Source organism: Strix aluco, chromosome 5 (assembly GCF_031877795.1).
Source record: "Strix aluco isolate bStrAlu1 chromosome 5, bStrAlu1.hap1, whole genome shotgun sequence".
Classification (NCBI taxonomy): Eukaryota; Metazoa; Chordata; class Aves; order Strigiformes; family Strigidae; genus Strix; species Strix aluco.
In genome coordinates, this window is record NC_133935.1 from 81,625,899 (window position 1) to 81,648,800 (window position 22,902).

Below are 22,902 nucleotides of genomic sequence, written 5' to 3' on the forward strand. Positions count from 1 at the left end.
GTATAATAGTGGGAACGAAGGAGGAAAAATGCTTACCTTTTTTCTGGAAATACACCTTTTCTCCCACGTCCTTGTTCAAATGAGGTGGATTTTTGCTTTCGATTTCTCTTCATCCTTCTGATTTCCCTGGTTTGTGTTTTTGATACAATATGTACGTGTTGCGAGAGATCAGGTCGGTTTTTTGCTTAGCAATAGACACGGGGCCAGGGAGGGTGTAGGATGCAAGTCCAGCATGTGGTATGGTGCTCTTGTGGCCAGTATCTTAGCTAAAGATGGCAATATTAAAATGAGTAACTGCTGTGTTCATCATCCCAGCCCTAAGTGTACGTGTACGTCATGGTCACTCCCCCTCCCCACGGTGGGGTGGGGGAGAGAAGTAAAAAAAGTAAAACTTGTGCGTTGAGTTAAAGACAGCTTAATAGGACGGGAAAGGAAGGAAAAAGAATAATGATAGAATATATAAAACAAGTGATGCACAATAAAACTGCTCACCACCCGCTGACCAATGCCCGGTCAATCCCCAAGCTGCGGTGCCCCCTGGCCAGCTCCCCCCAGTTCATATACTGGGCATGACGTCATATGGTATTGAATACCCGTTTGGGTCAGCTGTCCTTGCTGTGTCCCTCACAACTTCTTGTGTACCCTCAGCCTCCACTGGCAGGGCAGTGTGAGAAGCTGAAAAGTCCTTGACTTAGTCGAAACACTGCATAGCAACAACTAAAGCATCAGTGTGTTATCAACATTATTCTCATCCTAAATCCAAAACACAGCGCTGTACCAGCTGCTAGGAAGAAAATTAACTATTCCAGCAGAAACCAGGACAAAGTACTTCTGTCCAAGGAGCAAACTAGCAGGTGTACACTTAACAGACAAAGGTACATTAGAAGCTAAACAATTATTTTTTGGGGGGGGGCGGCGGGGAATATTTCTAAAGAAGCGACTACCAGGATTGTTTTGCAAGAGCTACTGAGCTCTGTCTAAGCAAAAGACAGAGGCTCTGAATTCCCACAGTAGGATCTATTCCTGCTTGCCTTGTCTTGCAAGCTGGCTCAAGACAAGTAAAGTTTGGCTGTCAGTCTCTGGGTGCGGTTGTCGAAGGCAAACCTTCTTTCCTGCTTGGAATGACATGTGAGAAGCTGGTGGTTTACATCCATGTTAGGAGGTCGAGGTGTTTGTCATGCCTTTGTGTCATACTTTACCTGGAGCTGCAGTTATGCATCCAGTTTCATAAAAGAAATTCAGGCAGCTACTGAGAAGAGTGATTAGGCTCTCCAGGCATCTGCTGTGCTCCCACTCCCTTTCTGGCACTGGCACAAGCATTCATGTGGCGATGTTGTCAGTTTTTAGCTAGAGCTGATCTTGGTGACTATATAAACGTTTGTGCTGGCATGGAACAGGACTGGAACAACTGGTAGGAGAGCTGGACCTCATCTATCAGTCTTGTGCCAGATTAAAATGGCCAGGTAACTTTGTTACCAACAAAGCTGGTTCTGCGAAGTTGGAGACTCAAGTCCTTATCTTCTGAAAGCAAGGTAATTCCTAGCTTCCATTTGTTTCCTTTGGTACTACTGCCTTCCTGAGTTCAGTTTTAGCCTGGTGTAAGAAAAGCAGTTAGGCAGAAAGGTAACCACATCCCTAGAGCTACTTCAAGAGTCGCCGCTGAGATTTCCAGAAAACCTGTCACTTGAGTGGACAGTCTAGTTGGCACCAACCCTGATATTGACAGAGGGAAGACTTTCCAGTCCATTGCCAGCACTCAGATCTAGCTCTCCTGATTTTCATAGCTTGGGTCCCTTTGACCCAAGGGGCCAGTTACAGTTTTGTCTCTTGTTATGCTGAGTAGCTATGCCACAGAATCCCTTGGTGCAGGTAGTTCTTCACAACATAACTACAAGTTGGCCTCGGACTGTCACTCCAGATTTTTTAAGCTGTGTATATCCTGTTGGCTGTTTCTCAGCTATTCATTTCACCATGCTGTCTCCTCCCTTGCTTATCCAGTCCTTCCATCACTGGGAGTCCGGTTCAGATTCAAACCAGCCTAGGTAACCTCTTCCCATTTATTGAGCCACCCGTTCCTTCCAGAATTCAAGGTTTTTGCAGTAAGCTGTTCCAAGCACTTAATTTGTTTCTGCCAGTGTGCCACCTTCTCACAGAAAGCGGAAAAAGGTATCGATTCAAGGCACAGTCACAGGTCTGTGCCGTGTCCTTGTCAGGACTTTCAATTTAAATGTTCTGTGGGAGGAAAACTGCTTAGTACTAGGGTTTTTAGTTTGTTTCTGTTTTCCTTAGTTCAGTTAATTTTGCAGGGCTGGGAAGAGAGAATATAGATCAACTGATATCCATGCACGTGGGAAAGAGAGCACCTGCTTGGTCCAGGGATGGATAGCCAAGAGTTGATGGATCTACATTAGGGAGCTGGATTAGCATTTCTTACAATATCATCATGAAGGCAACAACTCGACATCCTCATGTGTAGAGCCATGATAAAGAAGACCAGGACAGTTAGCTTAGTGTCAAGTGGGAGCTGAACTAAGTTGCTCAGTTCATCTGTAGCCTTGATCAGATTTGATCCCTATGGATATTGTGCAGTGAATGGCTATCAGTAGATGTATATCCATCACACTGACCGTGTAGTGTAATGGGCTGGTCCTGCCAAACACCTGGTTTGCTGAAGTGCTCTCAAAGATCTCATTGTGTTTTAAAGGCCTTAAATATCATGCTGAAGTGCCAAAAGACAAAGGTAATAGGATTTTGAATAGGGCTTGCATAGGTTAGGCCCAGATTTCCTGTAACACGTTTAACTTACTCGGGGTTCACATGCACACTCCAGGGTGCTACAGTCTAACAAGTCACTGCACATCTGGTGAGCCAAATTAGCTATCTTTATGTATACCCTTGGCCTGTGGCAAATATGAGATGAACAAATTAGGCTTTTAGCCTTCCTTCACCCTGGGCTAAACTAAGTCAAATGATCTTGCATAAGCTGTGGGTTGAAAGCATGTGTGTATACATACACTGTAATTGCCTGTGTACCTGCATGGTTACGTGCTTTTTTAAGTACGCTGGGTGCCCACCTGCATCTTTGAAGACATTTTGTCCTAGTAAATCTGTTCCCCACAAAATAAGCTTGCCTGTGGTCACGGGAAGTCTTGGTGCAGAAATGGGGTATTCACCCTTCCCCCTAGGTGTCGGAGGGTGGAGTACCAGCCTGAGAGGCTTTTCCTCCAAGAACTGCTGGGGACTTCTCTGACATGATTTTACCAAATGATTGCAACTCCTTTTATCATCCAGATATCCTGAAACCTTAAAAAGAGCAAGCGTTACTCCATCCCATTGCTGGCACAACCGCTTCTTATTACCCAACTCCCTCTCCTAAGTTTGCATTTTTATTATATGACCTTTTCCTCCAAGCAGTGAGTTTTTAACTGAGCAATAGAAAATTGCAGCTGAGGAAAGTAGATAGAAAATGCAAAATCACTCTACAGTATGTAGCTTTTTAATCGCATTCCTGTATTCAGTAAAAGTAATGAGATTTCTTGTTTATATTTGTAATCAGCAGAGGCAACTGACTGTGATGAGAAGCCGGACATTTCTCTACTACAAACAGGTAAAATGCATTAAAATTTTTATCAGCTTCCAATGTGTGTGTTTGTTTATTTATGGCACAGAAGCAGTTTTCAATAATCCTGGTGTGCCATATACAGTCAGGTAATTGCACACAGGACCCAGCTATCTTAAGTTCTGAATGGCCTGTATTAAAAAACAAATGCATCAGAATCTTACAATTTCCCCCTCTATTTCATGTTCATAAAACCTCAAGGTTCATGGTAGCAGCTAAGCTAATAAGTCCAGTAAGTTACCCTTCTTACGCCAGATAGGGACTTGTGCTCATCCCTGGTATTTCTGGGAGTTTTTCTGAATTCTTAACGGAGTTATTGGTGGGACAAACACAACAGTTTGTACTGTAGCATCTGTTCAGTTGTCCAAGGTATTAGCAATAATATCTTGGGTTCACACAAGGATTTGGAAAGATGTTTATATGCTGGTTAAGTGTTGGTTTACTTTTTCTTGAAGTGCAGCCACCCTGCCTTAAAAGCCTGACAGTTGCTAAACAGCAGCTTAGCTATGAAGCTGTGTGGACTGGGAAATAAGATTTTTCCACGCTGTTGCACATGGTGTTGAGATCAAGACAGGCTGAGACTGAAATTTGAAGCACCCTCTCGTTAAGAGTCAGTCCATCAATAGGTGCCCTGGTGGTAGGAGCTGAGCTGCCATCCTCTGAAAATCCAGTGGGGCCAGATTCTGGGGAGATGGTCATTTCCCTGCATTACAGAGTCATTTCCCTGTAATTTCAACAAGATGCTGCCTGTTATCCCCAGAGCCAAATTAAAGGGAGGGAAGATTTTGGGCCAATAACTAGGATCATGGATTATGGTGCATTTTTATCATACTTCTGAGGTGTAACAACAAAGGGTGGTTGTTGATCAGCGATGCCGTTGCTGTGAAGAACAGGACAGGGCTGATAGCAGGTTGCTGAGCGCATGGCACGGTACCTGGAGGCTACGCGGTGGACGGGGGAGTACTAGTACCATCACAGCATCTGTCTCCTGTGCAAAGGCTTCCTAATCTCTCTTGCCTAAGGGCTGGAGAAGGAGCTTTCACACACCGCTGCTGTGTGGCGGAGCAGCAGCTGCCAGCCGTGGAGCGCTGTCGATTGAAATCCGGCTGTCGGAGCACGTGCAGTTACTAAGGAATAGGACCAGCGAAGCAGTTGGGAGGACAAGCAGCTATAGTCTTGTTCTGGCATGGACCCAGTGGGGGCTGGGAGCACGTGCTGACTGTGAGCCGCCGTGCTGCTTACTTGGCCAGCCGCTGAATAATATTTCAGGGTACAGTTGTGATAATAGATGCAGGAAGCTCTGGATTGAAAGTTCTTTTCCAAGTGACATCCTGTTCATTTCTTTTATCAGGGAGGGAAGCAATTCCGTGGCAAGAGGACCCTAATAAAGGTTGCTAATGCGACATAGTGTTATCTTTTCATTGCTCTGGTAATCATATTAAGGAGCAGAATTACCGGATTGCTGTGCTTTTCTTTGAGCTCAGTTTCTGTGGTCGCTATTTGCGTTGTATGTCACTGATGGAAATGAGCGTGCTGAGATGGTTGTGGTAGAGAAGATGACTTCCTTTCCACTCCACAGCAGATCACCATTGTGGTCTGCTTGCTCGTACACCTTCGAGCATCCATGCATGCAGTTTTTGAGCTGAAATATTTGTTTGCCGTGTATACTCTCCATACTATCTGTGGAAGGACGCCTAAAGAAACCACGCTGCAATTTGCATTGGTGGGGGAGGTGATGCTCACAGTCTGTAAGCCAAGCATTTGACTCACACCCATTATTATATGTGTGCGAGTGCCTCTTCGTAGTACGTATCCATGTAATATCATACTGTTCTTGGAAGCAAATGATTTAAAGTGATATACAGACAGTATAATGACAGTAATTATGCTAGAGAGCCAAAATACAGATGCTTTCTATCAAGGAGTGTAGCAAAAGAGGTGGAATATAACTTTTACAGAGGTCTTTCCCTGTCTTAGTACAGCTGATTTTATAAAGGGGTGTTACTGACAGGTTCTTTAAAGACAGCCTTTGTACAATTTATTCAGCTGTCTTCTCTGTTTAGCTTGAAAAATCTTTGGGGAAGAGTCTCTCTGTGTTTGTACAGTGCCTGGCGCAATGGGCCTCGGTTGCAGATGACAGCTAATAACAGATAATTCATGGCCTTAAGTTGCACCAGGGGAGGTTTAGATTGGATATTAGGAAAAATGTCTTCACTGAAATGGTTGTCAAGCATTGGAACAGGCTGCCCAGGGAAGTGGTTGAATCACCATCCCTGGAGGTATTTAAAAGATGTGTAGATGTGGTGCTTAGGGACATGGTTTAGTGGTGGACTTGGCAGTGTTAGGTTAACGGCTGGACTTGATGATCTTAAGGGTCATTTCCAACCTAAATGATTCTATGATTTTGTGATCAGTGGTTAACCTGATGTGTCGGTAGAATAAAACCAGACTGCGTTGGATTGCTTGAGGCAGGGTCTTGCAGGAGACTGGATGGGGAGAAAAGGTGGGATACGGAAGCTATCTATGACAGACATCAGATGGTTTCTCTCTTGGTTTCAAGAACTGAACAAACTTGTGAGCAAAAGCACCCAGAGTGAATGATTTGAATCAACATAAGTGTTGGTGCCAAAAAAAGGGAAAACTGCGATGCCTTTAATCTGCCTGTCCTGCTCGGTCAGTCCTGCCTGTGACACCGGTGACATTATGAACAAGATCTGGGTATATGTGGACCAGTGATGCTAAAATGCCTCAACCTATGTGTTTTTGGATCACAGCGTATGGCTGACACTTCATTTGAGACACCCAGCTCTCTTCATCATTGGTGGCAAGAGGGCTGCTTCCAGAGAGGAGGTCAGATCAGCTGTGGTCGTATTTGGAAGCGTCTCTCCTTTGGTGCCGGCAGGACTGGGCTCTGAGTACAGTTAGTTGGTATAGGTGCCTACAGCCAGGTTTGAACCTGCTCCCTCTGTGCCCACAATTAACAAAGTCCTGGACTTTGAGGAGAGAAGGGGATGTTTTGTTTTCAAAACCCTCTTTTGGAACTCAAAAGCCTTGTAAAAAAATGGAGCTGGTACATCCTCATAAAACTAAGGAAGGCATTTTTGCCCAATTATATTTTAGCACTTCTGAGCAGGAATCATGCTCCCGTTTTAAAATCACCCTCAACACTAAGAGGGCTTTGCTTTAAAAGCTGTTGATTGAAGGGTGTTTAAAGTAAATTGGAAGAACTGTGGCAGTTAAACTTGCTGCGAACTTTCGTGCATTGACAGATAAATCTCAAGAAAATACTAGAAGAATTGTCTCTAACAAATGTTATCAAAGTTCAGGTCTTCCACGGTTCCAATTTTTTTTGCACCTACCAAAAGCTGAAGACTGTGTCCAGACCTGAACTGAGACAGATTAGAGAGCTCCAGGGGTAATTACTGTGGATTAAGTGGAAAGACTGATTAGCTTCTCACTGATACAGGAACCTGGAAGGTGTGAGATAGATCTTTATCAGGATGAAGATGTGGCAGTTTTTGGAGTCTTTCTATATAAGTTAGAATTGCAAAAAGGCTCATCTTACTTTGGTCTACAATTTACATGAAGCATCTGGACTTTGTATTTAGAAAACAAAAAGGGAGGCATGTTCTGCATGTGGAAACAAATGTAAGCCAGCTGCAACACCCTTTTCTTGAATCCTCATCTTGAAAATTGGATTTGAAAGATACATGCAGCCCAGGACCATGAGAGAGCCCTCCTTATACCCAGGCTTTGGTCCACGGCTGTGCTGAGAGTTTGTATAGTTTCTCCACACTGGGGTTAATTTCAAGATGAGAAAGAATTTTGATATCCCTAAAAGAAACTGAAACACTAACATCCCAATCCTCGGGTCCAGGGGTGATACAGCTTTGTGAAAAGATGAGAGCAATCTCTTGGTAAAGAAACAGATGATAAGAAAACAGCAACGATCCAATTCTATATAGGTTGTCTCCTTTTCTCTTGAAATACAATATCAAGAAAACGAAACTTAAAAAAAACCCTTTTCGAAACCTTAAATATAAATCCTTTATTGTAATATAAATCTTTATCCTTTCAGTGCATGATTGTATGAGTCTTCCCTTTTCATTGGGTTGTATTTGCCTCTCAGGCTGATTGATGTCTGTCTCCTATTTGCCCTGTGTTCTTAGTGCTCTCATTGTAATTCTTCTGTCCATCTTTCATTGTTCTGTTTAGAAAAAGCACATTCTTAAAGTGCTTTAAAAAAGATGGGATATAATCATACCGTGCACCTTTTTTTTTATATATATATATATATATTCTCCCATATGCATTTAGACTGCTGTGGGGTGATGTTTTCTTTTTTTTCCAAAGAAGATCCCAAAGTACGTACTCTAGGTTTAAAATTCATGTGGTGCTTTTTTCACTCTTCAGAACCGTAACTTCAAAGGGGTGAGCATCACAGTGTAGTTTGTGCCGAAATCTAATGCAACGCTTTACATCTGAAGTGGGGTGCACTGTATGTTGTGTGAAAAACTTTGCTGGCAAATTCTGTATTTAAAAAAAAAAAAAAACTATTTAATTTGCTTTTCTTTAGCCGATTGAGCTCTACTCTAAATGGAATTCAGTAACTGCTGCCTGCGCACATACCAGCAGTTCAGCCCCATCACAAATTAAAGTTAGAACTCATATATGTCATTTCCATCATTTTAATTTAGGTTTTTTTTTCAAATTACTGATTTCTTAAATTTTTATATTTTTGAACTGATTTCTTCAAACTCCTTCTTCCTTCAGGTAACCTTTTTGACACCACAGCAGATCATCTGATAGACACAAACCCAGATTTTTCAGCTTGAATTTCACATCCTGCATCAGTGTTCTTAGCAGATAGAAACATCCTGTCCTTTGAATAACGTTTCCGGAAGATCGACGCGAGAACTTCAGCTTACCAAAAGACATGGACATCCATACCATTTTCCTTTCAAGTTTGTGTTGTTTCATACGTTTTCCGTGTAACCTCAAATAACGAAACCACCAGATTGCTTCACTGTTCTTCATCTTAATTAAAGATGATTTCCCTCCATATCCAATGCATTATTTAATTAGTGGTGTATCCACTCTGAAGACTTTCTCTTGCCTTTGTTTTTCCTCCATGATTGTATTTTTCCACGTGATTGTATGCTTGCCAGCAGTGTTTTGTCTTAAGCCACGCAGAGGTGAATACACACAGCCGGGTGACTCCTCCCATCCCCAGGGACCAGGGTGGCATCTCTCTCCATCATGAACCCCGGGGGCTCGATGAGCATTTGACCTGGCAAAGCTCTTTGCTTCTGCAGACCCATTTTTCCTTTCCTGGCTGCTGTGGTACCAATGACCAGTCATACGCAGCTGTGATTAAAAAGTCCTCACTGGATTTAGGAGGAAATAAAGCAGGATTCCTCCCAGCAGTGCCTGGTTTCCTAACTACAACAAGGAGAAGCTATTCCTCAAAGAATTTCCCCTACATGGTCCTAGGATGGCTCTCGAGCGTCTTTGAAGTGCAGATTGCTGGTCGTTCTCCCCTCACTTTTCGCCCCCGTGTTGCCCTACCACTTCGATCTCAAAATGTATTAGTTTGCTGCTTTCCAGGAAGAGGGTCTGCACACTGTGATTTTTCAACCACTGCCCTTGGCAACAATATTCACCTATTTTAAAAAAAAAAAAAAGTCACCTTTTGACTGGCACTCTGTTGATATCTCAGCAGTTCAGATGAGTGAATCGATCAAGAAATTGCACTACCCTCTTAGACACTGAAAGGGTCGCTCCTTTCAGATCAGGGCTAAGGTAAAATCGTATGCAGCCCTCCATGCAAACCTTCACTTCTGCACCTTTCATCAGCACTAAATTCACTTTAAAAATGTCGAGAAAAAGTCTAGAAGGTCTTAACCTGCAACATCTATCAATCACCAGGTAGTTTGAGTGTGTTTCCTGAAATTCAAGGAAGAGCTTGCTAGAGCCTTTACCATTGTGTTTCCTTTCCCTGTGTATATTTAGGTGCATTTTTTTTTTTTTTTGGAAACTATTTGGCCTTTGAGTGTCTCAACAGAAGTGCTATTACAGAGTGGGATGGTTTTTAAAATAATTAGTCTCTTTTTTTAACAACCGTAAAGCCTGTTTCTCAAATGTTGCCGAATGCTCACAAGTAACCGAAGCCAATGGGAGCATTTTGCTCTCCTGGCACCTGAGAAACCAGGCTCCCAGCCCTTCGCGACCCACCTCCTGTGGACTTTTAGGAATGACCCTGTTCTCTCTGAAACTGTGGAATAGATCGAATATGCACTGCAAACCTTAAAATTTGAGTCTTTCCTTCCTTTGTGGCTTGGAGTTGCCTGCACTGGGCAGGGAGCACCAGCCTGTTGTGTCCGTATCGTAACCCTTCAGCAATGGAATCAGCGTTTTGTAAATTTGGAAGATTGCATTTGTGTTTACTTACTGTGACTACTGTTCAGACTTTCTTCAGAAATCTTTTTATAGGGTTTATTAGAGAGAAGAAAAAAAATCATTCCATATTTAGGTAAAAATGTCTCAATCTTCTGTATATATGTTTTATTAATATGTAAATATTTAGATATTTTTAAATTACTATGTTCTTAATAAAGCGACAAGGGACTAGTTGTGAAATGGTGTATAACATTTGTGTCGTGTTATCGATCTCTGGGAAACCCTCTTTGTCAGTTCAGAAAAGACAACCTACAATAAATAACTTTAATTGCATGTGTGTTCCTGTGTTTTGTGCTGGATTTCCATATTTCAGAGCAATTACCTAGCATTTAGTGGACTACATAGGGAAATGTATAGGAAAACCCTAAAAGTTACCACCACAATACTATTTTTCCAGCTGGCTCAGACAGAAACCATGCTGCCTGCCAATCACAACGACGTCTATATCCAATAGCATAATAACCCTTGAGTATTAAGTGCTGATATGCTTGAAGTCTAATTTTAATTGAATTAGGTGCCTTTATAATCTGCACTTAAAAGGTTAAGCTCTGCTTCTATGGAAACAACACATAGGAAGGACAAACCAATACTCAGAATTTGGAGTAGTCACAAAGATATATGCTTGGTAATTTATTATCACACCCTCGTCAAATGTTGTTTAGCCTTAGAAAATACTTCCTGCAAAAACATGTTCCTGCTAATCTTCCATCAATTACAAGGAGCCAGTGAAGTGACAAAGTGGCTCACCACACCTTTTCTGCTTTATATAAGGAGCACTAGGGATAAATTGCTGGTAAAAAGTCTAGTGAGAGTTTGCTTTACGCTTTGGTCAGCACAGATCAGCTGCAGCCTGGTGCAGGTCTTGCATCCGTGTGATATGGTGTGAGTCAGCACAGTCCCTCTCCATTGGGGAGCATTGAAGGAGCAACTAAATCAGAGATCACAGAAGGGTTTGGCTTGGAAGGGACCTTTTAAGGTCACCTAGTCTACCCCTGATGCCAGGGCAGGGACACCTTCCACTAGCCCAGGTTGCTCAAAGCCCCGTCCAACCTGGCCTTGAACCCTTCCAGGGAGGGGACAGCCACAGCTTCTCTGGGCAACCTGTGCCACTGTCTCACCACCCTCATTTTTGTAAAAACTTTTTTCCTAATGTCCAGTCTAAACCTACCCTCTTTCAGTTTAGAACTGCTGCCCCTTGTCCTGTCGCTACAGACCCTGGTAAAAAGTTTGTCTCCATCTTTCTTATAAGCCCCCTTTAAGTATTGAAAGTCCACTACAAGGTCTCCCTGAAGCCTTCTCTTCTCCAGGCTGAACAATCCCAACTCTCAGCTTTTCTTCACAGGGGAGGTGTTCCAGCCTTCTGATCATTTTTGTGGCCTCCTCTGGCCCCGCTCCAAAAGGTCCATGTGTTCCCTGTACTGGGGACCCCAGAGCTGGACACAGCACTGCAGGGGGGATCTCATGAGAGCAGAGTAGAGGGGGAGGGTCCCCTCCCTCGACCTGCTGGCCACACTGCTCTGATGCAGCCCAGGACACAGTTGGCTTTCTGGGCTGCGAGCGCACATTGCTGGCTCACGTCCAGCTTTTCATCCACCAATACCCCCAAGTCCTTCTCCGCAGGGCTGCTCTCAACCCCTTCATGCCCCAGCCTGTGTTGATACTGGGGGTTGCCATGACCCAGGTGCAGGACCTTGCACTTGGCCTTGTTGAACCTCATGATATTCACATGGGCCCACTCCTCCAGCCTGACAAGAAGAACAGCAATTGCTGTTGCCCTCCACATATCCACGAATTGGCTTCAGATCTGAATGCAACTCATCACTCACACAATTAGGAATCTTCTAGCTTTATGGAACAAATCCATCCTTTGATAAACAAGTATTTTCACTCACCTGCTCTGTGCTGTAAGTCATCCCCCAAAGTGTGGCTTTGTTTGGCTTGGTTTTTTTAAACAGGGGACAGGTTAATACACTTACTTGTAACATTAAGTGGCCTGTCTTTAAGATACAATTAAAAGTGAGAAATGCTGCTGTGTGCCAGGATCCCCAAGGCACTAAATTTCATCTGTGCTGCAAAGCCACCAGCAAGTCTGCAAGGTTGCAGTTTCACCTGTTGAAACAGCCTCAGGATGGAGCAAGTGCCGTTGCCAGCACCCACGCATGGGCTCCAGCTGAGCTCCAGCACCCTTCCTGGGCTGTTTGGCCAGTGCGTACCTCTGTCCTGTGTACAGGACACTAGAGATTAATACTTTGGGTGAAAAAAATCCTTCTGAAGCTTGAGAGGAGAAAGGATATCCTCCTGGTAACATGAAAGGAAACTGGAGCCTGGGCTTTATAAAAAATGCATTAATTGTGAGACAAGAAGAAAGTCATCTCAAGTGCCTGTGACATGTTGGTTTAGAAATGGCTGGCTGAGTCTTTCGGGGGAAACACATGCCATCACGTCAGAGTGGTTTGGGGTTGGGTGGTCTGGATGCTGCCACCCCTCCTTCTCCTCCCCAAAACCTATCCTTTGCTGAGGTCGTGATGCCTTACAGGGAAGCACATTTATCCTTCGCAGGGGAAGGGAGGGGGCACAGTCCTGGGAAAAAGCCATGGGGCCACATCCTCCTAGAGACACAGATGTAGACAGGATTTTGCAAGATTTTTCAAAAATAACCCCCTTGTGCATGTTCTCCCCCAAATCCAAAGTAGCAAAATGCCTTGTAGGAGGTGCCGAGACATCCCTTCTCCCTGCACTGGCTCTTCCACTGCTCAAGCAACCCCACAGCTGGACTGGGGCAAGCACCTTCACCCCTTCCCACCACACTGTCATCACAGAGAGGCACGAGAGGGGTTTGTACAAGTAGGTCAGGTATGATTTCTCATCTGCTGGATGCTAATAAAAGCCACTGATGTGAAACCTATAACATTATGTGTATAAATAATTTAGCTCTAGTGTGTAAACACTGATTCTGGGCTTTAAAAAAAATGAAATAATTCCATCAGCTTTTCCCCTCCCCTCCATGCATATGTCGTTATGCCTGACTGCTAACAGGGGCAGAAAATAGCTAATACTTGGGGAATTTGGAAATCAGGGAGACACACCCCTTGTGTTTCTGCACTGGCTCCTCCCTCCACCCAGATCCTCAGAGGTATAGAGGAATCAGGATGAGCAAGGCAGCTAATTAGGAACAAGGGCGTAATTCTGGCTTGTAATTGCAAGTAACTGTTGACCAGAGGGATGGTGGTAAGAGGAGAAGAGGCTGCGTTTCATGACCCACATTATCCCCTTCACTCCTCTCACTCTCTCGGGCAGATGCAGACAGCAGACTCACACTACATAGCATCCATCTGACCCTTCCAGCAGCTGCCTTCAGATGAGCTGTTTTGCTCCAAAATTGCCCTCAGAAGGAGTCCCCACAGAGTGTCTAAGCCCACCTCGAGCTGACCTCGTGACTCTCCAGCCCTGGAAGACTTCACCACAGCCAAGCAAGGAAGGTAACAGCCAAATAGCAATAGCATCCTTCAGAGAGCAAATTCAGCCATCAAGAGTGGCTGCAGGGGGCAAGCGAGGCCCCATGGCTGGAAACACTGGGCCAAGGCCAGGAAGGAGCCGCTTTGGCTCACCCTTGCCCTGTGGGACCTTTGTCAAGGATTACAAGCTGCTGTGGCAGGTAGCACGCCGTTAGCTGGACCCTCGGCCTAAAAGTTGCCAAACTGGTCCATAATCTTTTCTGAAGGTCTGGGAGGATGAATGGTCCACTGGTGGTTGCTCTCCCATGCAGCTCTTCCCAGCATAACTTTGAGTTAAAGTGTTCACAACACTGCAGTTGCCCCTGATGCTACCAACTGGCATGGGGTGAAGACCTTCATCTACTTCTGCCCAGCAGGAGCTATCATGGGTGGGAGAACTATGGTGGCCCATGTCTCCTGCTGGAGCCTGGCCATAGGCCTAGCTTGGGGTGACAACCACCACCATGTCCAGGGATGTCCCCTGGTCACGTCCATCACCAGCACACCCAGGAGAATTGTCATCTTCAGGTGATGCCTGGGCAGGTCAGGGTGGATGGAAAAGGCCAACCCACATAGTTCTGCCATCCACTGACACTCGCGTGGCCTCAGGGACATTCCCTGCCCAGGGGTGGTTCAGCAAACCGTCATATGGACAGCACGTGCACACACTGGGAGGTGATCCTGCACTCCAGCAAAGGAAATCAGTCCATGAGACTTCTAAAAAAACCTCACTGGCAGCAACAGGGAATGTTGCAACATCCTGCTCCACTTTTGCCTCATGCCCAGTACTGCCCCGGTGGCACCAGGTGAAAGTGAGTGCGGGCTGGAGGAGGACAAGGGGGCATTTGCATGTCAGGAGACTGGGAGCCCATGTCAGCTCCCCAACGAGTCACCGTGAAGTTAGCACAGAGGGATCTGGACTGGAACCAGCATGTGGCTATTGCCGTTACCACGGCTTAGAGAAAGCAAAGATTAATGTAATCATTTAATCCCAAGAGATTTCAGGATTCACTGACTGTATCTCATGTCTCCATCCATCACAGCACAGGGGATGCGTGTAAACTGCTATGCTCTTAGCTGGACCTCTGCTCCCTTCTGATTTCCCTTTCCCTGAGATCCTGCATGCGCGCTCAGACCCCAACGCTCCCCACTGCTGCATCTCGGCCTCCTGATGCTGCGGCGCAGCTGTGGTGGATCCTGCCCACAGCATCTGGCCTGATTTTTGGCTGGTCAGAATAGTGAAACCAGCCACCCTTAGTTTTCTTGACTTTTTCCATGGTGATGGCTTGGTCCACAAAGCCCTGAGACCTCCAGCTCCCTGGAGCATACAGCTTGATGATGGCAGCACCAGTGGGAGATCCACTTCCTACCTCTCCATCAGCATCAGGACAGAGACTGGGAGAATGACCCCCTCGCAATCCAGGAGGACACAGTCAGTGACCTACTGCATCACATAGACATACACAAGTCTGTGGGACTGGATGGGATACACCCGAGGGTGCTGAAGGAGCTGGCTGGGGTGCTCGCCAAGCCACATTCCATCATTTACCAGCAGTCCTGGCTGACCGGGGAGGTCCTGACAGGTTGGAAATTGGCCAATGTGACGGCCATCTATAAGAAGGGTCGGAAGGATGATCCAGGAAATTACAGGCCTGTCAGCTTGACGTCGATGCCCGGGAAGCTGATGGAGCAACTCATCCTGAGTACCATCATACAACACGTGCGGGACAACCAGATGATGAGGCCCAGTCAGCATGGGTTTATGAAAGGCAGGTCCTGCTTGACAAAGCTGATCTCCTACGACAGGGCGACCTGCTTATTGGATGAGGGAAAGGCTGTGGATGTAGTTTACCTTGACTTCAGTAAGGCCTTTGACACCATTTCCCACAGCATTCTCCTGGTGAAACTGGCTGCTTGAGGCTTGGATGGGCACACGCTTTGCTGGGTAAAAAACTGGCTGGATGGCCGGGCCCAAAGAGTTGTGGTGAATGGAGTTAAATCCGGTTGGCGGCCGGTCACGAGTGGTGTCCCCCAGGGCTTGGTTTTGGGGCCACTCCTGTTTAACATCTTCATTGAAGATGTAGACGAGGGGATCAAGTGCACCCTCAGTAAATTTGCAGATGACACCAAGTTGGGTGGGAGTGTTGATCTGCTCGAGGATAGGGAGGCTCTGCAGAGAGATCTGGACAGGCTGGAGCGATGGGCTAAGGCCAACTGTATGAGCTTCAATAAGGCCAAATGCCAGGTGCTGCACTTGGGCCACAACAACCCCCAGCAGCGCTACAGGCTTGGGGAGGAGTGGCTGGAGAGCTGCCAGTCAGAGAGGGACCTGGGGGTGTTGATTGACAGCCGGCTGAACATGAGCCAGCAGTGTGCCCAGGTGGCCAAGAAGGCCAATGGCATCCTGGCTTGTATCAGCAATAGCGTGGCCAGCAGGGACAGGGAAGGGATCTTACCCCTGTACTCGGCACTGGTGAGGCCGCACCTCAATGACTGTGTTCAGTTTTGGGCCCCTCACTACAAAAAGGACATTGAATGACTCGAGCGTGTCCAGAGAAGGGCAACGAAGCTGGTGCAGGGTCTGGAGCACATGTCGTACGAGGAGCAGGAGCGGCTGAGGGGACTGGGGTTGTTTAGTCTGGAGAAGAGGAGGCTGAGGGGAGACCTCATCGCCCTCTACAGCTACCTGAAAGGAGGTTGCAGAGAGCTGGGGATGAGTCTCTTTAACCAAGTAATAAGCGATAGGACAAGACGTAATGGCCTCAAGTCGCGCCAGGGCAGGTTTAGACTAGATATTAAGAATTAATTCTTTACAGAAGGGGTTGTTAGGCGTTGGAATGGGCTGCCCAGGGAGGTGGTGGAGTCCCCATCCCTGGAGGTGTTCAAGAGGCAGGTTGACATGGCGTTTGGGGCTATGGTGTAGTTGGGATCTGTCAGTGTTAGGTTAATGGTTGGACTAGATGATCTTCAAGGTCCTTTCCAACCTAGATGATTCTGTGATTCTGTGATCCTACTGGGCTGATGCTGTGGGGAGAGCCAAAGGCAGACAGACTGGGCTGGACACCCTGCAGGGAATGGGGTTTGCCTTGGGATTAGCAACACCCTTTGTCTGCATAAAATTTGCCCAACCACCATAGTCTGGCCAGGCAACAGGACAGCATCAGTGACACCTGATGACTCACAACGCATTTGTCATTCTGTCCCTCTGGTCCAGGTTACCACAGGTGATCTGATACTGTGGAGAGCTGCCCTGCATGGGGATGCCACTGCCCTTCGCTCCTTGCCCCAGGGCTAAAACACAGGCAGAGGCTGGTGAGCAGCCCCCAGCTGCCCTGAACACCCAGGTGCTGCCAGTTCCCAGGGAGCGGGCACCAGGACATGGCAGTGGATGTGCTGGATCCTGCAGAGATGGAGTTTTGGGTGCTGCTGCCAGACCTCCTCCATTTCCTGGCTCCTCTGCTTGTCAGGGCATCACCTTCACAGCTTCATCACCTGGAGAGCATAAAGTGAGCCAAACCCCAGTGCATTAACATAGATTTTGCATTTAACATTTATTACAGCAATGAGCTCCTGCGTGGGTCCTTCGCTGCCCTTCACTGAGCATGATGGATCAGCGCCCATCTTTCATTTAATGAACCCTTGGGGAAGCCTTAGAGCAGCAGAGACTCCTGCCTCAGCCACAGGTCTCCCACGTGCAGGCTCACAGCACCCACCCCAGTGGGGTGGTATCCCTGGGGTCTCCATCCAGCCCGTGGCCAGGGCCAGGCAGTGAGGACCTCCTCCTTCCCCAGGCTGTCTCACCTCTCCCTTGGTTTTTATTTCTACCTCCTGCTCTGTGGTGATGTTCTCCCTTTCCCCATCCCTCCCCACAGCAGACGGGACACCCTTTTGGGGTGGCAGGGAAAAGCCCAGGTTGAAGCTGGACCTGCAGGTGTGATGGACCTGCAGCGAGGATGATGGACACCTTCTGCTTGCCCAGCCCATGACACCCCTGTCCTCCAGAGGAGCTGCAGACAGGAGCAGGAGGTGCTGCCAACCCAGGGAAGCTGCAGCCACACACCTCATCCCAGGCTGTGGGGCTTTCTGAGCAAGCCAGCATTCACTTTAATGAATAGAAGTGGATGCTTTCTCCAGAATAAATCTCTTATAGCTGGGGACTGCTTTTGGAGAGCTTCTGGTAACTCCACTTGTTGCTGTTCAGGTGGGAAGCCCAGGTTCATGGCCAAGGTTTACGCCCTTCCTGCTCTGAGTCAAACCATTGCACTTCTTTTCATGCTAGGCAAAAAATCAAACAAGCTCAACCAAGGGAACGTGAGGGCTTGATCTGGGGAGGGATTTCATTTTGAGGAGAATGTTGCTGAGGTCTCAGCCTGCAGTTTTGCTGCTCAGCAGTGTCAGGTTAGCTCCAGCCCAGGGGGGAGAGCTGCTTGGGCAGGATGGAGACCTGCAGATCCGCTCTCCCATTCTGGTGGGTTGACCCTGGCTGAATGCCAGGTGCCCACTAAAGCTGGTCTATCACTGCCCTCCTCAACTGGACAAGGCAGAGAAAACACAACAAAAGGCTCGTGAGTCGAGATAAGGACAGAGACATCACTCAGCAATTACCATCACAGGTAAAACAGACTCAATTTGGGGTGCATTAGCCTAATTTATATGAATCAAATCAGAGTAGGATAATGAGAAATAAGAAATAAGTCTTAGAACACCTCCCCACCCCTCCCTTCTTCCTGGGATCAGCTTTAATCCCGATTTTCTCTACCTCCTCCCTACCAGCAGTACAGGGAGAAGGGGAATGGGGGCTGTCGTCAGTTCATCACACCTTGTCTCTGTCGCTCCTTCCTCCTCAGGGGGAGGACTCCTCACACTCTTCCCCTGCCCCAGCGTGGGGTCCCTCCCTCCATGAACTTCTCCAACGTGAGTCATTCCCCACAGGCTGCAGCTCTTCACAAACTGCTCCAGCGTGGGTCCCTCCCACGGGGTGCAGCCCTTCCGGAACAGACTGCTCCAGCGTGGGTCCCCCACGGGGTCACAAGTCCTGCCAGAAAACCTGCTCCAGAGTGGGCTCCTCTCTCCACAGGGCCACAGGTCCTGACAGGAGCCTGCTCCAGTGTGGGGTTCCCACGGGTCACAGGCTCCTTCAGGCATCCCCCTGCTCCAGTGTGGGGTCCTCCCCGGGCTGCAGGTGGAGATCTGCTCCCCCGTTACCCTCCCTGGGTGCAGGGCACAGCTGCCTCACCATGGGCTGCACCACGGGCTGCAGGGGAATCTCTGCTCTGGCACCTGGAGCACCTCCTGCCCCTCCTGCTTCACTGACCCTGGTGTCTGCAGGGTTGTTTCTCTCACATATTCTCACTCCTCTCTCCAGCTGCAGTTGCTGCTGCACAGTAACTTTTTCCCCTTTTTAAATATGTTATCCCAGAGGCACCACCACTGTCACTGATGGCCTCGGCCTTGGCCAGTGGTGGGTTCCTCCTGCAGCCGGCTGGCATTGGCTCTGTTGGACATGGGGGAAGCTTCTAGCAGCTTCTCACAGAAACCATCCTGTATTCCTCCCCTGCTACCAAAATCTTGCCATGCAAACACAATACACCCATCCACTTCAGGGGCACATACCTCTCTCCTACACACCTGACACTGGGCTCTGCATCACTGTTCACAATGTTTCATGTGGTGGGCACATCTTTTTCACAAGAAGAAATGTCATCAGCTTCACGAGCACAGCTAGGGCCAGGGCATGGAAACACAGAATGGTTTGGTTTGGAAGGGACCTTTTAAAGACCATCTAGTTCCAACCCCCCTGCCATGAGCAGGGACATCTTGCTCTAGACCAGGTTGCTCAAAGCCCCATCCAACCTGGCCTTGGACCCTTCCAGGGAGGGGGCAGCCACAGCTTCTCTGGGCAACCTGTTCCAGTGTCTCACCACCCTCACAGTAAAGAATTTCTTCCTTATGCCCAATCTATACCTATCCTCTCCCAGTTTAAAAGAATTGCTCCTTGTTCTGTCACTACAGGCCCCAGTAAAAAGTCTCTCTGTTTTCCTTGTAAGACCTTATTATATATTGAAAGGCCTCAATAAGTTGTTCCTGAAGCTTTCTCCTCTCCAGGCTGAACAACCCCAACTCTCTCAGCCTGTGTTCTTAGGAGAGGTGTTCCAGACTGATCATTTTTGTGGCCTCCTCTGGACCCGCTCCAGCAGGTCTATGTCTTTCTTGTACTGGTGACCCCAGAGCTGGACACAGCACTGCAGGTGGAGTCTCACCAGAGTGGAGTAGAGGGGGAGAATCCCCTCCCTTGACCTGCTGGCCACACTTCTCTTGATGCAGCCCAAGGACATGGTTGACTTTCTGAGCTGCAAGCACACGTTGCTGGCTCATGTCCAGCTTTTCATCCACCAGTACCCCCAAGTCCTTCTCTGCAGGGCTGCTCTCAACCCCTTCATCCCCCAGTCTGCACTGATAGTGGGGATTGCCCTGACTCAGGTGCAGGACCTTGTACTGGGCCTTGTTGAACTTCATGAGGTTCACATGGGTCCACTCCTTCAGCCTGCCAAGGTCCCTCTGGATGGCATCCCTTCCCTCTAGCAAATCAGCTGAACCACTCAGCTTGGTGCCATCTGCCAACTTGCTGAGGGTGCACTAAAAACCACTGTCTATGTGTCCATGCTAGAACTTCAGTACGAACTGGCATCAAAGGCAGTCGAGTGGTACGCCACAATTGATATCACTAATGTGTTTTTCTCAATCCCTTTGGCAGCAGAGTGTAGGCCACAATTTGCTTTCACTTGGAGGGATGTCCGGTACACCTGGAATTGACTGCCCCAGGGGTGGAAACGCAGCCCCACCATTTGCTGTGGACTGATCCAGGCTGCACTGGCATGGGGTGAAGCTCTGGAACACCTGCAGTACATTGATGACATCATCATGTCGGGCAACACAGCAGAAGTTTTTGAGTAAGAGAAGTAAACAGTCTGAATCCTTCCGAAAGCTGGTTTTGCCATTAAACAAAGTAAGGTCAAGGGACCTGCATGGGAGATCCAGTTTTTAGGAGTAAAATGCCAATATGGACCTCATCAGATCCCAATGGATGTGATCAACAAAATAACAGCTACATCTCCACCAACTAGCAAAAAGGAAACACAAGTTTTCTTAGGTGTTGTGGGTTTTTGGAGAATGCATATTCCAAATTACAGTCCAGTTGTAAGCCTTCTCTATCAAGTGACCCAGAAGAAGAACAATTTCAAATGGGGCACTGAACAATGACAAAACTTTGAACAAATTAAACAGGAGATTGTTCATGCAGTAGCTCTTGGGCCAGTCTGGGCAAGATAGGATGTTAAAAATGTGCTCTACACTGCAGCCGGGGAGAATGGCCCTACCTGGAGTCTCTGGCAGAGAGCACCAGGGGAGGCTCAAGGTCAGGCCCTGGGGTTTTGGAGCCGGGGGAATTGAGGATCTGAAGCCCGCTGTACTCCAACTGAAAAAGAAATATTGGCAGCATATGAAAGAGTTCGAGCTGCTTCGGAAGTGGTTGGTACTGAAGCACAGCTCCTCCTGGCACCTCACCTGTCAGTGCTGGGCTGGATGTTCAAAGAGACAGTCCCCTCTACACACCATGAAACTGATGCCATGTGGAGTAAGTGGGTCACACTAGTCACACAACGGGCTTGAATAGGAAACCCCAGTTGTCCCGTGTCATGGTTTAAACCCAGCCAGCAAACACCACACAGACGCTCAGTCACCCACATCCCAGAGGGTGGGGGAGAGAATTGGAGGGGTAAAAGTAAGGAGACTCATAGGTTGAGATAAAAACAATCTAATAATTGAAATAAAATAGAATTTAAATAACAATTATAATAATAAGAGAAAATACAAACAAGTAATGCACAATGCAATTGCTCATCACCTGCTGACCAATGCCCAGCCCATTCCTGGCTATCCATCCCAGGAAACAGAGAATCCTGAAACCACAATCCTGGAAGTGAGAGTGAGCTTCCCAATCAGCCCTCACCTATATACTGAGCATGCCGTTATACGATATGGAATATTCCATTGGCCAATTTGGGTCCGTTGCTCTGGCTGTGCTCCCCCCAGCTTCTTGCAGACCTGCGCACTAGCAGGACATGGGAAGTTGCAAAGTCCTTCATTTCTTAGCAACAACTATAAACATCAGTACATTATCAACATTATTCTCATACCAAATCCCATACTGAATCCAAAACACAGCACTATTCTAGATACCAAGAAGGAAAAAAAAAATAGCTCTATCCCAGCCGAAACCAGGACATCCAGGAATCTTGGAAGTGATCATGGACTGGACAGAAGGCAAAGATTTCAGAATATTGCCAGAGGAGAAGGTGCCGTGTGCTGAAGGGGCCCCACTGTACAATAAACTACCAGAAAATGAAAAGCAGTATGCTCTTTTCACCGATGGGTCCTGTTGTATTGTAGGAAAACATGGATGGTAGAAAGCTGCTGTGTGGAGTCCCACACAACAAGTCACAGAAACTGAATCGAGTCCGTTTGCAGAGGTGAAAGCTATCCAGCTGGCTTTAGGTATTACTGAACAAGAAAAATGGCCAGTACTTTATACTGAGTTATGGATGGTGGCAAATGCCCTGTGGGGGTGGCTACAGCAATGGAAGCAGAGCAACTGGCAGCACAGAAGCAAACCCATCCAGGTTGGTGAATTATGGCAAAATATTGCTGCTTGGGTAGAGAACCTGGTTGTAAAAGTACATCACGTAGATGCTCACGTACCCAAGAGTTGGGTCACTGAAGAACATCAAAACAACCATCAGGTGGATCAGGCTGCTGAGATTGAATTGGCTCAGGTGGATCTGGACTGGCAACATAATTTATAGCCCAATGGGCCCGTGACACCTCAGGCCATCAAAGAAGAGACGCAACATATAGATGGGCTCATGATGGAAGGGTGGACTTGATCATGCACACTATTGCACAGGTTACCCATGAATGTGAAATATGTGCTGCAATCAAGCAAGCCAAGCAGTTAAAGCCTCTCGGGTATGGAGAATGATGTCTGAAATATAAGTATAAGGAGGCCTGGCAGATTGACTATATCACACTCCCACAAACCCTTCAAGGCAAGTGTGACGTGCTTACAATGGTGGAAGTAATGACTGGATGGCTGGAAACATATCCCGTGCCCCATGCCACCACCTGGAACACTATCCTGGGCCGTGAAAAATGAGTCTTACGGTGACATGTCACCCCAGAAAGAATTAAGTCAGACAACGGGACTAATTTCCAAAGCAACTTCCTAGACACCTGGGCCAAAGAGCATGGTATTGAGTGGATATACCACATCCC

General features: G+C 47.2%; 1 protein-coding gene across 1 annotated transcript in view; it reads left to right on the forward strand.

Annotated features, from left to right (window-relative positions):
* BEND7 (BEN domain containing 7) overlaps window positions 1-10,351 on the forward strand; it is a 48,359-nt gene extending 38,008 nt beyond the window's left edge. Inside the window, exons 8-9 of the mRNA XM_074827959.1 lie at window positions 3,557-3,607; window positions 8,393-10,351. Of these exons, the coding sequence (XP_074684060.1) occupies window positions 3,557-3,607; window positions 8,393-8,454 (113 nt within the window). The 3' untranslated portion in view covers window positions 8,455-10,351. The remainder of the gene's footprint in view (window positions 1-3,556; window positions 3,608-8,392) is intronic.
* The last annotated feature ends 12,551 nt before the right edge of the window (window positions 10,352-22,902 follow it).